The following is a 16,890-nucleotide window of genomic DNA, read 5'->3' as shown; positions in this document are numbered from 1 at the left end:
AATGTAAAATTCACAGCATTCTATTGATATTTTCTTGTTCTTCCTGCAAAAGGGCACTAAAATAATAAATGAACACATCAATATAATATAAATATATATATATATAATTGTTTAAATTTGGCTTTTCCGATGAGTATACGCTTTGTATTAATAAGACATGTCATCGAACGCCCATATAAAGCTCACGTTACACCCACCATTACCGCTAACATCCATTATCGCCATAAAGCCGAGACTTATAAATGTATGGTTCCGGAGGATAATTCATACTTCAAAATGTAGACTCTAATAAGTTAATTTATTTTGCTTAAAAATAAATTTTATTATTTTCGCGAGATTGAATTTAAGGTCTGTTGTTCCGTTGCTAAGCAATCGGAACACTCTCGGCCTCTATCGGTCAAGTCAATGCGGACTGGTTCTCGATATTTGACACTAGTTTAAAGTGCCCTTCTGAATTAAATTAAACCGGTCTATTAACGGGGAATTTTTCTTTGCTAGCGAAATCTCGAGCAGAGAGGACCGACATTAAAAAGCTCTTGAAAAAATAGGAAAATAAAGTACTTTAGTACTTTAGTACTTTAATATCTGACACTCGCGGCTTAATACGCCTGTTACAACAATGCCGGGTAGAGGACGCCCTAATGGGAGGAAAAGGAAGGTGGCGGAAGCAGCAGAAGTAAGGGAAGAGGAACAGCCACGTGCACGACGGCTAAGGCAACCGCCTCGTGTCAATTTGGAAGCACAACTCCCACAGGCGCCACAGATACCCTTGCCAGACGCGGAGCTGGGAAACAACAATGAGGGTAATGTAATTGACTTCCATGATATCATTACTAGGTCTCATATTTTGCCTCCTTTAAACACAGAAACTCTGGTTCCTACGGGTAATAGGCACAGTCCTTCAGATACTGGGTGTGGCTTAACGGGGTCTGGCCAAGGTGGGGAGTTCCAAATGGGTGCAAATTTTGATGGTAGCATGGACATGTATAGGTTAGCGAACGATGATCTTTCGTCACATATACCAACGCAATTGAAGCAACAAATAATGAGGGGATAATACATAAATTTGGCTATCTTGTTAAAAGGGGCAATTGAATTGAACGATATGTGTAAAAGTACCACACTGTCAATATCACTAGATGGCTCCCTGGACGCCAAACCAAAACAGTGCAAGGAAAAGGTACAATCCGTCGAAAAGTGGACTGATGCATTTTTGATTTACATGTCCATCTATCTGGCTTTGCAACCCCATGAAACAAACGAAATGTTACAATATATGTACAATGTTAGAGAGGGTGATTCACGCCAAGGCGGCTTTGCATGGCGCTCATATGATGAGCGGTTCAGGCTACGCCAGGCCATAACTCCGTCACCATGGTCCAAAAATTAATAATGATCTGGGGTGGCGTTGTATGATTGTTCGTGACACGCCCCAGGGAACTCGAACGGTCCCGGTAAACCATAGCCAAACACGATCGTCTACAAATTTTGCGTGCATTGATTTTAATAAAGGGAATTGCTCATGGGTCATGTGTAAATTTAACCATGTTTGTTCACGGTGTGGTGCAAGGCATGCTGAGATTAATTGCAGTCATTCCCCGCCGAACCCGAATGCAAATGTAACCCCTGCAAATTTCTCTCGAAATAATCAGGCCGCACGGGGGACTATGGGTCACTCAACGTAGATATTTCACACGAGGATTTGGTTTTTCCGCCCGGCTAGAGTACATCTCGGCTGCCTGGGGGTGGATTTTATTTTGACGCTTTAAGGGATTCGATAATGCATTACGTATAATTTCATAAACATATTTTTTTTTGGGGGGGGGGAATTGTTTAACAATTTTGTGGCGGGAAAAAAATCGCAAGCCGAGAGCTGGCTAGGCTGTCATCCATTTCAATTTAAAAATGCATACATATGTAATTTATGATTTAGATGTATTTGGGCTTGTTGAGACCTTTTACCTTGGTCGAGCACCTCGGTGCTAGTTATCACTCGGTATGGGAATCACCAAGAGGGCTATACATGTGAAATTGGGAATTATAAACTAAAATCAATTAAATAGGATGAATATAGATATATATAACGTTTATTATCCCGTTGCTGGAATAACAAGTTCTGAAGGAGTCTGTTGCATGTCTGTTGCTCAAGGCCGGGAACGTCCTAGTACTTGGCGTCCCGGTGGTTGCGTTGTTGCGTTGCGTTGCCATGAGATTGCGGAGATATATTGCGGATGTTGCATTGGCTGTTGGCAATTATGGGTTGCATTGTTGCGTTACGTTGCGTTGCTAGGAGATTGCGGGTATATTGCGGGTTTTGCAGTTGCTTTTGGTAAGGAGCATTTGCACGTAGACCGTAGTTGCTGGGTTGTAGCATTTTGCCAAACAGTCTATTCCATCACGGGCTTATCATAGGACACTATAGTATTTATAGAGTACACTTTGAATATACATTTAATACAACGGCTCAGCCTAGCCACTCTCGGCTTGCGTGGTTCTTTCCATTCGGACTTCCAGACGTGTGTCACTATGACCTATCATGGAGTCCGTTCGTTTTCACGGCCATATTTTGCCAATCCTTTTATTTTTGTTTGTTAAGCTGCTGTACCAATTGCAGTTATTGTATAGCAAGGCTATTATACGTTTATAATATTTATTATGCAGAAGTAAAACTTAGGAAATGTCAATGTTGTTTATTTGGTTTCTATTCAACGAACTGGTTAAATAATCAACCATCACGTCATATTCCGTATGCGTGCAATAATTGTGCATGATTGCAAAACAAGATATCATCACAATGCTCGGTATAAAAAGGTGACAAATGTTAACACGTCTTATCAAGATGTTCAATGTTAAAATATACTGCAATGGACGCAAAATTGATATATATCCGTATATCTAATTTCTGTATTGGTTTAATTTAGTAGTCACTTTGAAACATGCCTTTAACAACAGCACGTCTTTGTTCGTAAGAAAAAATAATGAGGCTTAGTTGTGTAAAAGAAATATTTAAATACATGCGGGCATTCTAAGCTTTTGAACAAAACTTTGTATCATACGACAAATGGACACTTTTGGTCTAGTAGAATATTTTTATTTAGAGTAAATACGTATCTGTTTAAATAACCTTTCAATACGCCCAATCAATCACCCAGCGAGTATTCAGTCAATCGTTTCGGGATTATCCAATAAGAACTAGCCTTGTGGCCCAACCTGCATGTGAATATCATCAATCATGCTGCTACCTATAACGAAGAAAATGGCTATTGGAAAACTAAGAAAAAGAAAGCATTGAATTAAAACTAGTGTGAGGTATACTGTTCATAAAGGCAACTTAAGACTTGGTGCATGTGCGCTATGTCTGTGTTTGTACGTGTTGTGTCTCCAGTTCAGTTTATAAGCCTAAGCCTTGTGCAATTAGATAAGACGTCAGTAGTTCGCTACAAGGTGTGTTCCTTAAGTTTCCATATTTCAAGCATACTGTTAGTATTAAGCGACATGTCATTCACGTCAGTCTCATATTGATTTACTGAAATAAAAGCAATTAGTGGGAATGTTTGCTACATGTACACGTGTGCAGACTCTAAGACATTGCTTCATACTTTAAACTCATGAGGAAATAATTTAATACTATTAAACTCTTACTATATACATGTTTTACCTATGAACAGTCTGGTATGTATTTTTGTCAAAGCCCTTTAATGTGGAAATACATTTGGCAATCAGGTATATGTTTTGGTAGCTTTACTCATTCCAACGCGATGTCGTCAGCCTTAACATTTTTTTTATTCCAAGGATATATTTCGCTAATGTTAGGTAGAGTTCGAAGAAGAGAAATGTAAAAATATTTTAACAAAAGCTTCTAATGTTTTATTCTAAGTTATTAACGTAGCCTTTTTGTATAATCTTGGCTCGAGTGCTTTTTATCTAGCTTCTGTTAGCCACTGAAAACTTCGATACGCGGAAAAATATTGAGGGAATGCTATCTAGCTGATCCGCGAGATATATGTAAGAATTCTCCAATACCAAATATCACTTGCTGGAATACTGTGACTGGAGAAGCATTTTGCGCGATGTTCTAATGTTAACTAGCCCGTCAAAGGCGTCAATAATACAAATTGGAATATGTGACATCCACTATAAATAATATTATACAGTTTTGGATTTAATTTCATCAAAGGGATCCTTAAATTGTTCTCAGATTAAAGATATGGTGATGGATATAGTTGGAGACATCTAGTTTAATATGAGGTGATTATTACAATAGACTGTTGTGAGCATATTTTGCGTAGAAGTTTGTTGATTTTGATTTTTACAATATGCAGAAAACACACTGTTAATGATTTTCTTACTCTTGAAACATAAAAACATCATTAAATTTACCGTTGTCTATATGTATGCATTATTTCATTGTTTTTGTCTGTTGAATTTTGACCGTTTATTTAAAAAAAAAACAGAACACTGGACTAATTTCCAAAATTAATTCTGCATTTTAAATTTAAAACTATTTGACGTAATTTTACAAGGTATTCCAGGATGAGTTTCTCACCGACAATTTCCTGAGTAAAACAAAACATCCATGTTACGTTTATGACCCGCTTCTAATTGCATTTTTCTCTAGGAAATGAATGACATCGGTCGTTCAATATCTTAAAATGATTTAAACTTTTTTCTAGATCCTCTTTAGATAGTATTGACAAAATATTAGAAACCAATTTTTGGCATTTATGTAACATCGTTAAAAACTGATATAGCATATGGCTAAATTTTCTACTGTTGTTGACTGGACTGGAACATACTAACATTCAAAATGTTAATGTTTATAATATTTATCCCGAATTACTGTTTTGCTATGTATACCGAGTTACTAAGGATTTAATAGTTTATTCCTAAAAATGTTCTTATTTGTAAACCAACAAGCTGGTTCACTGTGTGATTTAATTCATATGCATATTGATTCTGCTATTTAAGACGACACAATGAGTATACATTATTCAATGGACTACACTGCTATTTACACCATCCAAATTGAGTAGCTCCTAAATTAACGAAGAAAGTTTTAGCCAAGCCAGTAACAACAAAACACCTGGAACTCGTGTAAAATACAGCATTAATTAAATAAATTGGATCTGTTGAGAAGACAAATAATGAGCATCTTCAAATTAACATTAATTATTTGCTATAAACAAATGAATAGTCGTACACAGATTTCTGTGAATTAATTATATTTCCTTTGCAATGCGCAATAATCCACATACCAGCAACTAATTGTATATACTGGGTTACCGAAATAATCACTGATTGTTAATATTTGTTAAATAATCAGTATCGACTGATTAAATAAATTAAATTTAAAATCGCCAGCTAGTCAAACGAAAAACTGTGGAAAATTTATCAAGGTTGATTGCAATTGAATGTCGTAGACAGTAACTTTTAACATTATGTTGATTTTAAGAGATTGTTTTAATTATAACATCGATCATATGATACGTACTGACATTAACTATTCTTTATCAGATAAAAGTAATTGGTAAAGACCATTTATTGATATGTTCACAAACACGACATATATGGTGCACTTCGCAAATTAAAAAAAATATATTGTGGGGGGTATTTTTCAATGGACAGTTCATTGTGTTTAATACGGATATATAACTTTGAAACAACATACGTTGTTAATATCCTTTTCAGACCTAAATTAAATCGGATTTTAAAAAAGAATGTGGAATTACAAAAATCAAGAATGTTAATTATGTCTGCTTATATAAAAGGTGTTGTTTTTTATCAAAACACAACCGGCGTCTGGCTGTAATCATTTCTGCTTTGGTTTTGTCTTAAATTTGATCACATCCTAATTAGCAGCCTAGAACTTTCAGGATATACTATTTATTAAAAAAACATTAATCGGGTTTATTTTCTAAAGCATTTTTTTATTTTCACAATTAATGGTAATATAAAGGCATTCAAGTAAAAAGTGGACTGTCGCTTTGATTAAAAGAAATACAAGTAGCAATACATATTGATAGCCTTGAATATCGAAGAACAATAAATGCCGTGTGCCCGCCCTAGTCTTTTAGTGTAACAAAAAATCGCAGGTTGTGTTTCTTCATAACAAAATATTTTTATGGTTAATGGTTGTATGCTATTCTGGAATTAAGAATTTGTATGCGTATTTAAATATCATTATAATGCATTTCAACATCTCCTGAACAGCAATAAAACGCTAATTTATAACCTCATATTTTTGACGAATTGGCTATTTTCTTTGCAGACCAAACTAATAATGTAAAATATGAAACCTTCACAACGAATAAAGAATTTGATTAAAAATTGTTAGAAAGGGTTCTGGACATCCGTCATAATTCCTCGTATTGTATTGATTATTTAAGAGAGATTGAATATGTGTAAAAAATTAAATGTTTTAAGGTTTCAATTTGTTTAGAGTTTTGTTTTTGTAAAGCATCATTCTTGGAAAAACACTGGTATATTGAATATATATTCAATTTAAGTTTTGTAAGTGAATGTGCATAGTATCATATCGGTCATAGTGATGGTTTATGCAAATGACTGTGACGGAAACCATGAAAACAGGTCATTGATCATTGTTCTAAGTTAATTTTTGTTGTTTTACACAAACGAATATAAATTTATATAAACTTCAGTTACAGCGAACCAGATACCGAGATGCAATTGTCGAGAACGACGCCGGCGTCAAATTTGACCTCGACACTATATCAGATATTGATGGCATTGCAAATGGACCCAAATATGACGTCGGAAATTCTCGCTTTAACACCAGAGGATCAGGTATATTTAACTCACCACACTTATTTAGTGTTTCACTTTCTTAAGTGTCACATGCATTACTTTAAAATCGTCTTTTCGGGGATCAATTGCTTAATTTTATTATGATGATGATGATATACTAAAATGTATTACTGCCGTCAAGCATTTAAGATATTTGTCTCTACTTTTGCACGCAGAGTTTTCGAATAGTTACAAACCAACATTGGAAAAGTTATATTTCACTTTTCAGTTACACTTCATTGAATCGCTGAATCTTAACTCAGACGTGCAGTCAGTTGACCTGGAGGACCAGAGAATGCTTATTCCTGAATACAGGATTAACAAAGCCATAGGCGTTTACCTTCCCCCGTTTCTCCTACTGATGGGAACGTTTGGGAATGTCATGACCTTTCTCATCTTGAGAAATAAGGCCATGACCAGACAATCCACGAACTTGTTTTTAGCAGCTCTCGCTATCGCAGACTCGATAGTTTTGTTTGTTGGCTTGTTGCGACGATGGCTTGGTGATATATTGCAAATAGATATCCAGAGTGAGTCAGACTGGCTGTGTAAGGCAGTGTCGGTTCTGGGTTATAGTAGCAGCCAATTTTCCGTGTGGCTTATAATCGCAGTAACGATTGAACGCTTTTTAGTGGTAAGCCATCCTCTACACACTTCACGTTACTGCAACCTAACACGCGCTAAACGTATCATATGTTTAATCGCTTTGTTGATCGTGGCAATTAACTTTCATTTTTTGTTCACAGTATCTGTGCATGAACACGAACATGGGTTAAAATCATGCGACTCAGCGCCGGATTTCAGGTTACTAGTAACAGTTATTTGGCCATGGATAGATGCCTCACTTTATGCGCTGCTCCCATTTTTTCTGATTGTCGTATTCAATACTCTCATTATTATACAAACATTGAAAGCTACCATCTGGCGTGCGGCTCAAAATGGACCGTTGATAAACACTGCAGATAAAAGAAAGGTGTTTAAAGACAATAACATAAAATTGACCGTGATGCTTTTGTCTGTGTCTTTTACATTCCTAATTACGACATTTCCGATGGCAATTGTAATGGTTTTTCACAGCGGATGGAGTAGAGATATCGAGAACGTGCCGTTAAGTGTTATGGCACAGCGACAATTGATCAGGACATCAGCTGAGATGTTGATGTTTCTGAACCACTCTGTTAATTTTTACTTATATTGTGCTCTTGGACAAAAATTCAGAAACCAGGTTTTGAAAACGTTGTGTCGAAGGACGTTATCAACAAACTCAAACGTTTCTGACCATAGCCAACATCTGTATTGCTCGCGTGTGAAAGGCTATCACGTTCATAACAAGTCAACGTGTTTTGATGAGACAAAGTTATGACAAATGCTGCAAGCAGGAAAGTCTCTCTATATTTGACCAAGGTTCGAACATATGAACAATTAAAGTTTTAGATAGCAACACGAAGTGTTAAAAATTGTGTTAGGACGACAGTTTCTTTAAACAAAATCAGGATGCTTTACAAATTTTTTAAACGATGTCACAAATTAACGTACAAGGCTTCGTCATGACTTTTAAGTAGGAGTATCGAGTTGAGTTAAGTGTTCCAAGTGATATTGTCTTAAGAAACATATTTGCAGTGGTTTAACTTTCCTGCAGTTCAGCGATAAGCGTCCAGTTGGGATGTTCATACCATTTGCAATCGAATTCAAATGGATGTGGATTCTAATAATACTTATCATATAACTCGTTCCAGATCCGAGGCCGGTAATGTGTAGCGTGTTAATCTTTATAACAAAGTGACAATTCGCTGATAAGATGATGCTCGACATGTTGTTAAAGTGTGCTCTACTGAACTGTGATATGATAAACGGTATTTGATCATAATAAAGTTATTTATTTATATAAATCGTGTAAACATTGTTTTTATTTTCATTCTTGGAAATTTTAGTCTTAAAAGTTTGTTTTGTTACTTTATCGTCAATAAATTCTGAAATGAATTTTACCATGTTTTGCTTGTTGCTGTTATTTTTGCGGTTTAACTGCCATACACACATTTTCGCTAATAAATTATCTCAGGACAAAGCTGATTATTTGGCGTATCGGACTCGGACACCCAAAGACAATTTGAAGAAAATTAATTATTATCTAGAAGTGATAAATGGTTCCTAGTGAATAACGAAACATCGTATAAAGTCCTGGAATAAAAACAAAAACAAACATCAATTCGAGAGAAAAATCATTAGTCGCTTTTAATTTGTAAAACGTATGAACGGTATTTTATTTCATGTGAAATGTCAATTAGGTAGGCTTCTCATGAGGATGCAAAACTATACAAAAGTTGTGTCAGCTTTTAATGTTTCGATTTATTTCATAGACTTGTATACGTATGCATCAGTAACGGTTTAATTGAAACTCATTTTAATATGTAAATGGGCAAACGCATAAAGATTTACAGGAATCAGATACATGTTACATAGCATCACACACAATGGAATAAGTTGATGCTTTTAATGAGATTTGCGTCAAGCAACTTCTGTACTGTTTACAGTTAGGCTAGATTTAAAGGTACCTTTCACAAAAGAAAATGTTTTTAGTATTTTTTGAAAAAGAGGCAATGTGTTAAGAAGTAGATCTGTCAAAAGTTAAAACAAACTATTTCAGAATGTGCGATACGATCGCATGTAATTAATTAATCACCATTTTAGATGTCAAAATATAGGCCTCGTTAATGGCAGGAAGGCTGTAATTCTTGTAATTGACTTGCCAGAGATAACGGTTGAGGGGCGCCGCGTACGAAAGGGATATTATCAGTCCGTAACATTAGATAATTGACACGCATGTCTTTATCTCATTCTAAAATAAATTATCTTTGATTTAAATTGCTTTCTCTATTTTGAATAGCGATAAACATCATCAATATCTTTAGAAATTATTTTTAGAGAAGCGTTTGAAAATGATATTTAAAAGTGCATACGCTTAACTCGAATGTTCCCGTCTATTACCACTTTTAGTTCTAGAATCTGCAAAATGAATCATCGATAATAGCGGGTAATAAGTAAAAATATAATAACACATTCATTATGATTTTATCCGGATAAATCCCCTTTGGGGAAAGGGGTTCCATATTCCTTTGGCTTTCTCCTCAATCCTTTACTTGTATATGTAATGGTGTATATCTATTATATGTCACTACATAAATACTGTTTAAACCAATTCGGATATAATTAAATTATTTAGCTTAAATCAAAAACTGCAAATCACATTTTTTTTCACTATTTTAAGAGAACTCGATATATACGTATTCTTTATAATTGCATTTCATGTTAAAACTTTATTATTATATTAAAATATGTATTAAATTTATAAAGGTTGAGCATGTTATAACCGTCGTTGAATTCAATAAATAGTATTCATCATAATAATACGTTTTCATACAACCACCAGTTGATTCAGTGTCATGACTACCAGGCCTTAAGACATTTTCCGCAGCAAATACATTTGATAGAGATTTTAATTTAATAAATGATGAGAATAAATTACTGTTTAACATCAACAACGACGGCATAGTAAGAGTAACTGTCAAAACCTGTTTTAACATTTTCAATTTTATGTTCATATACATTTATTTCCTGACAAATGTCATATAAAAATGGTTGTTTTTATTTTAAAAAGGTTATTAACATAACATAAAAGTCCACTTATATTAGAAAGAAAAACACAATACTTGATACATTATAAAATATTGACAGGGAATACGTCACTTTTTAATTGCTGAATGTATACATTGTATATACGGTATATACTGAATTTACGATTTTAATTAGATTCTGTATAATAATTAATAGTCTTTTATAACTAATTAAAGTGGCGTTACTGTTAAAAATCGTTTTAAATATTGGTTATGTTCTTATGTATGCATTGACGAGACTAGTAAAATATGAATACAAAACACCATAGCTACCTTATTGTAAAAAATGTTGAGTCGGCCGGTTGAAAGAATAGATGCACAGCTATTGATAAGCTGGATCAACTATGCCATACGTTTATTTTATTTCCGAGATATCTTAATAGCAATTCCATATCATACTTGGAACAATTTTGTTTCAAACCTAGTTAACACTGTGCCAAATTAGTCATGATATATGTCCAGTTTGTGTATGCTATATTCAGTACATTATATTAAGTACATTTTGTGATTTTGTTATAATAGTATAACAATATATAAACGCAGTCTAATGATAGTCGATGGAATACAGGCAACGGTGAAGGTATTTAATGAAGCATGCACACCAGCATCGCTGTTAAACCAGACACCACAGCAAAACCCGCTCAAAGGAAGTTGCGGTAATCAAGGTGCAAACCGATGTTGGATTCGCCACTGCAGGAGATTTATCCGACATGCACGTTTTTGCAAGTATTAAAGAACAATAACATGGCACTCTAAATCATTTCTAACGAACCTTGGTCGTAACAACAACACGAACACCTGTGACCAATTAGGTTTACAGCCATTATTATAAAGATAATGAACGAACACTTTTATAACATAAGCATCATAAATAGTTAACTACTATGAGATTTTACCTGTAAAGCGATTAGTGAATATGTTTGATTTATGATTTGATAATACATTTAGTATAGTTTAAAATAGCCTAATTGCCACAGAAAAACAACAAATTTAGGCATGCTGGCTGATGATGATATTGTTTTGCATTTATGTTATTTTGGCCACTTCCTCTCAGAATAAAAAAAAGTTGACTTGAACATATTTTAACAATAATATGATTTTTCAAGTTTAGTACTGAATAAAATCGATGTATAAACAAAAATTAAAACGTTGTCTCGTTCGTTAACTTAAATAGATAACAAAATTAGTTGTTCAACTCACCTAATAAATCAATATTTACACAGCGTCAGTGTATGTTAAAACTGTATAAACACAAATTAAAACGTTGTCGCGTTCCTTTAACTAAAATAGATTACAAAATTAGTTGTTTAACTCACCTAATAAATCAATATTTACACAGCATCAGTGTATGTTAAAACTGTATAAACACAAATTAAAACGTTGACGCGTTTGTTTAACTAAAACAGATTACAAAATTAGTTGTTCAACTCACCTAATAAATCAATATTTACACAGCATCAGTGTATGTTAAAACTGTATAAACACAAATTGAAACGTTGACGCGTTCGTTTAACTAAAATAGATAACAAAATTAGTTGTTTAACTCACCTAATAAATCAATATTTACACAGCATCAGTGTATATTAAAACTTTTGACTACGTGCTTGTTTCTGTAGTTTTTCATATTAATATTGGAATGATTTTTATGCAAGTGACATGATTAAACAAATTTTAAAAACTGTTATATGCACGCATTGGAAATAACAAAACGTTTTATTACAAACCATCTTCGCAAAATTCCTTGTTAAATTAACATTGTGCAAAACACGGTGAGGAAGGCAAAAATTACCCCCCCCCCACCAAAAAACAACAACAACAACAAAACAACAAGATATTTTTATTTAGTTTCAGCGAATAATTTTTATTAAGGAGTAAAACTTTTCTTTGCAACATGTTTAAGGGTAAAAAGGAGCAAAAAAAAGAAAGTAGATTTTTCAGATTTCGGATAAGAAAGAATTTGCATTTTTTGGGGGGAAAGACTGTCGGCAATATAAAATATATTTTTGTTAAAATGCTCCAGGCTTCCCAATCAACAATATCTTGTGGTTTCTTGATTCAAGAAAATAATGCATAATAGTAGATCGAATTTATTTCTTGGTTACAAAAATTCAAATATCTTTCTTATACCTGCATAACCACAAACCAAAAATTGTTGTTTATCAGGTAGTCTTGAAGATTTTGATAAAATATTTATTAATTTTGCTTAAAGACATTTTCGAAAACGATTAAAATGCCTTTTAATCGAAAAACTGATAAAATATTATTCCTTTTATTGATTACTATGATATATTTACACTAAACAATATTTCTAGTTCATAGATTACATCAATAAAATGTATGTTTTATGTTAAACTTAAAACATTTGATGCTTGCTTTCAAATCTGTGAAGATCATTAACTAAAGTCAATTGATATCCCCTGAGTAGCAGTTTTGACGTTTTGGTACTCATGCAATTTGTAAAATAGCATATAACTATAACTTAAATTTGGACAAACTTTGTTAGTAAAAGAGAAATGTTTTTATTATCTAATCTTTCGACCTTCATTCTCACGCCAGATCATTTTTAAAAAAACAACAACAATACACAAAAACAAAATGCAGCAAAAACAAACAAAAGAAGAAACGAAAACAGCATATTATAAAACAAAAAATACCGCTGCAGTGGAAAAAGAATCAAATAATAATCGGAATATAATATCGCTTACATAAAATTTTCCGACAGTAATATGATTAAAATGTATTAGAAGTTGATAAGGATCATTAATTCAAAAATAGTGAAAACATAGTAAAGGATACCTCAACATTGTTGTTCTTTAAATGGTCAAATAGCTGATGACAAAGGCGTTTGCCATCAAAGTCGAGATGCTAAATTACAGTTAATTTGAGAAAAAGAAAATGAATCGAAAAAGACCAAGGAGCAAGAAGAATAGGCGAAAATGAAGCGGACAAAACAAAACAAGTGTGTGCTAGTCTGGAGAGAATTATTGTAGCACAAACAGGGTATTTCAATGAAATGTATCAGTGCTAGAGAAGATACACGAAACAACATTTCTGGGATTAAGGAAAGGTCAATTGCAGAAACGCTAGAGGAAACTTAAAAATGAACATTAAAACCCGTTACCCCAAAATCAAGGGTCTTGATACGACAATAAAGTATATATTCGAGTGGGTTATTAGTAATAAGTATTATATTATATCCTTGTAAGAAGTACATTGTTCCAACATTTATTTGAAAATCAAAACAACGAATTAAATGGACATTGTGTTTTGATGCGAAATAGTAAAAACAGAAGAGTATTAATATGGACAAAACGAAAAATAATGAAATAAAATGAAGTTGAATTACAGCTTTAGATATTAATAAATGGGCTACTAATGACGAACATGCAGAATGAGAATGACGAATGATGATTAAATCTTTATCATTTGTGGTCATTTCAATACTGTTCTAGACTGTGCATTAGATAAAAAAAGACAAGATTGCACACAAGAACTGTAGAAATAATATTGCAAATACGATTGATTCTAGCGAAATGGTCGAAATTGTTTAAAAACAATTAGCAAGTTTCATAACAGCAACTAATGAACTTTATGACTATAATATATGAACATTGCTGTCATCTCGCAAGCTTTTTGCTTGAATGAATTTAATTAAATGAAATCCAATATTGGCTGAGAACGCTTTAAATATTTTTAACAAATAATGTAAGGCAGTGTCTTTTAGTCAGAATATTATCATTTTCTGCGTATTTATCTAAACTTATCTCTTCCCATTAGATCCTCACAAACAATATTTAACATTATTCGGCTTGATTTCAAATTTACATTAAAGTCGAAAAATAATGAACGTATTTAAATAAGGTGGTATTTTTATTCGCACATTTTTAGTCCGGCGCAATAATGATTTTAATATGTCATGTCAAAAGAAGATCTGACGATACCTGATTTCCATTTGCGTAACTTAATTACAGCCTAAATATGCACCGTAATATATTCAGATCTACAAAAGATACTACACTACGTGGTTTTTATTACATGTTTCTTAATAGAAACATACAAACTAACAACAGCTTTTTAAAGTTCAAACTTGTAGATTGTAGCTTATGTAGGTATGGATTCTTTATGATCATTTTAAAGGGAGTGTTATGAAACACAATAACTATGGAATATATTACAGAGTGTTATAGCTTCATCAAACATTAATGGCGTGATAGGAACAGATCAACTCAACAAAGTGTAGTTATATATTAAATATAATACTATCCTTTGATGCATTTATGATGTATTTCAAATTAAAGAATTAAAAAAAGACTGTTGAACAACTATACAGTTGATATGAAACTTATAAAAAAAGGGGAAACATTTAAACTAGGAAAATAAATTGACTATTGAAACTCACTAATAGCCATATCAAAAAACATTAAAAAGTTGTAAAATAACACCAATCGTAGGCTTGGTTAGTAAAGAAGACATTGATTGTATGTACATCGTACGTACGTGTGTGTGATAATGTGTGCTCTTGTATGAGCGCGTGTATAGTTATATGGATGTGCGTGCGTTTTACATTCGTAAACAATCATGTGTATCCTTTCAAAAGTTACATAACGATTGAATAGCTTTTTGAATTTAGAACTGCATGTTGATAAAAAAATGATAACACATAATACTAAGCATAAGATCAATTAAATATGAGCTGGGTATAACTTAAACAAAATTGCATATTGTTTTCTTTAAAAACTGTGAACTCTATCAAATATTCGGATGATAAGAACTGACAATCCAAATAGAGACTAAATAATAATTACTTCACTATATATAATATAAACCTACCTTTGTTTAGTATTTTCATTTCAATGAAATTGCGTATTTACGATAAATAGTTCATCGTTGGGTTAGTTACATTTAATAAGTCTTCTAGTATACGCATATATTTTATAGAAACAAAAGTCGACAAAACAAAATAGTTGATTTCTTTAACCACTATTTCTTTTCTGTATCACTTTGCCCTTTTTTCGTGAATATGCTAGCTATTGTTGAAAGGAACACACCTTATCAGACAGCAAATTGAAATTTAATAGAAAACTGTCTTACTGAAAATAAAAAGAGAAAATAGATGAATATTATTTATCTCCCATCTCGTCTCAACGTAAGCAAAACAGGTAAAGGTTTTGTTGGAACTCTTTTGGCACTTCTTTACCAACGTGCATTAACATCTCAACGGAATGAATACAAGTGGAAATGAAGCATATATAGGATCTGACACGACTTGTCATTTAATACAATATTTTATTAAACGAGTTTATGAAATTTGTTAGTAAGCGAGCCTCTGGCGAGCTTACTAACAACTTTCATGGACGAGTTTAATAAAATTCTTGTATTAAATGACAACGAGTGTCAGATCTTTTTTATCACATGCTTAAAACGGTGTTTTTATTAACGATTTAGTTCCACTTTCTGAACCGATTGTTTGACAGCTAAAGTACTCAGAGTAAAATGTCAACGATGCGCCATGTAAATAGTTCCAAATTAAAATGACAAAAGTAACTAGCAGTTATCAAGTTTTAATTCTGATAAAGCGCTTAACAAGTCACAACTATAAAAATGTGTTGTAAAATATCCAACAACATGAATAACGAACGATTTTAACCAAAAAACCCAATAAGTACACAATTTGATGACGTCACACTTAGAGTACACGCATTTACGCGGTTTATGTGACCTACATCGGTCTGTCAAGTTTAACTGTGTGCAAGGATTTAAAGGTTATTCGCTGTCGCTTTCTACGATGATTTTGCAGCGTTTTCTTAGTGTAATTGGAGTTTCACAACATGCAGATGATTACGGCGAAGCCTTTCTCTGTACTACATGGATGTTGATCTTGAAAAAGTTCCACCAAGAATGTTTCCAGAGAACATGATGTTCTAGCCGCCATGGGATGTGTAAGGAGATGTCTGTGCTGCGGAATTCGTATCTGTGTTTTCGGTAACCGACAGCTGATTAAACTGGCAAGCAAATGGCATTGATTGCGTATTGCTTGTGTTGGTCAAGATGGAAATGTTTGAAATGTTCTTGTGATGTTTGTCACTAATGTGGCTGTATTTCACTATTTGTTGACTGACTGGATATTTCTGTGACTAATGATCTTCATTATCTGGTTGGCGGAACATTGTTATCAGAAAGTTTTTGTACAAGATGCTTTCTGGCGCTATGGTTCGTTAGTCATTTGTCTCCCGGAAGTCTTTCAGCTTCATTATTGAGGTAAGTATTTGTTGGCATTTAAACCATTTTGTTTACAAACAATACGGAGGGATATCTAGGTTGCGTGTGATAAGTCTAGCCAATAGAAATGTCTGATAGGTTATCTTACACATGTGTAAGATAAAAATATTCGTAATGGGTATATTACTCGGAAAAC

The 16,890-nt window shown here is 33.2% G+C and overlaps 1 protein-coding gene across 1 annotated transcript; it reads left to right on the top strand.

The window, feature by feature from the left end:
- Positions 1-4,067: 4,067 nt before the first annotated feature.
- On the top strand, positions 4,068-8,652 carry LOC128245029 (probable G-protein coupled receptor 139). Its single transcript, XM_052963224.1, has 3 exons — positions 4,068-4,248; positions 6,660-6,804; positions 7,034-8,652. Exons 1-3 carry the CDS (start codon positions 4,244-4,246, stop codon positions 8,165-8,167), a joined length of 1,284 nt encoding a protein of 427 aa, XP_052819184.1. The 5' UTR covers positions 4,068-4,243; the 3' UTR covers positions 8,168-8,652.
- Positions 8,653-16,890: the final 8,238 nt, after the last annotated feature.

The sequence above is a fragment of the Mya arenaria genome, chromosome 8, assembly GCF_026914265.1.
Source record: "Mya arenaria isolate MELC-2E11 chromosome 8, ASM2691426v1".
NCBI lineage: Eukaryota > Metazoa > Mollusca > Bivalvia > Myida > Myidae > Mya > Mya arenaria.
The sequence above is the reverse complement of the archived record's forward strand: the minus strand, read 5'-3'. Positions and strand labels throughout refer to the sequence as shown.

Bases quoted from the DNA above. Each gene is read 5' to 3' on its own strand.
- LOC128245029 (XM_052963224.1), top strand. The intron at 6,805-7,033 runs GTATATTTAACT...TTCACTTTTCAG, and splicing joins CTTTAACACCAGAGGATCAG to TTACACTTCATTGAATCGCT.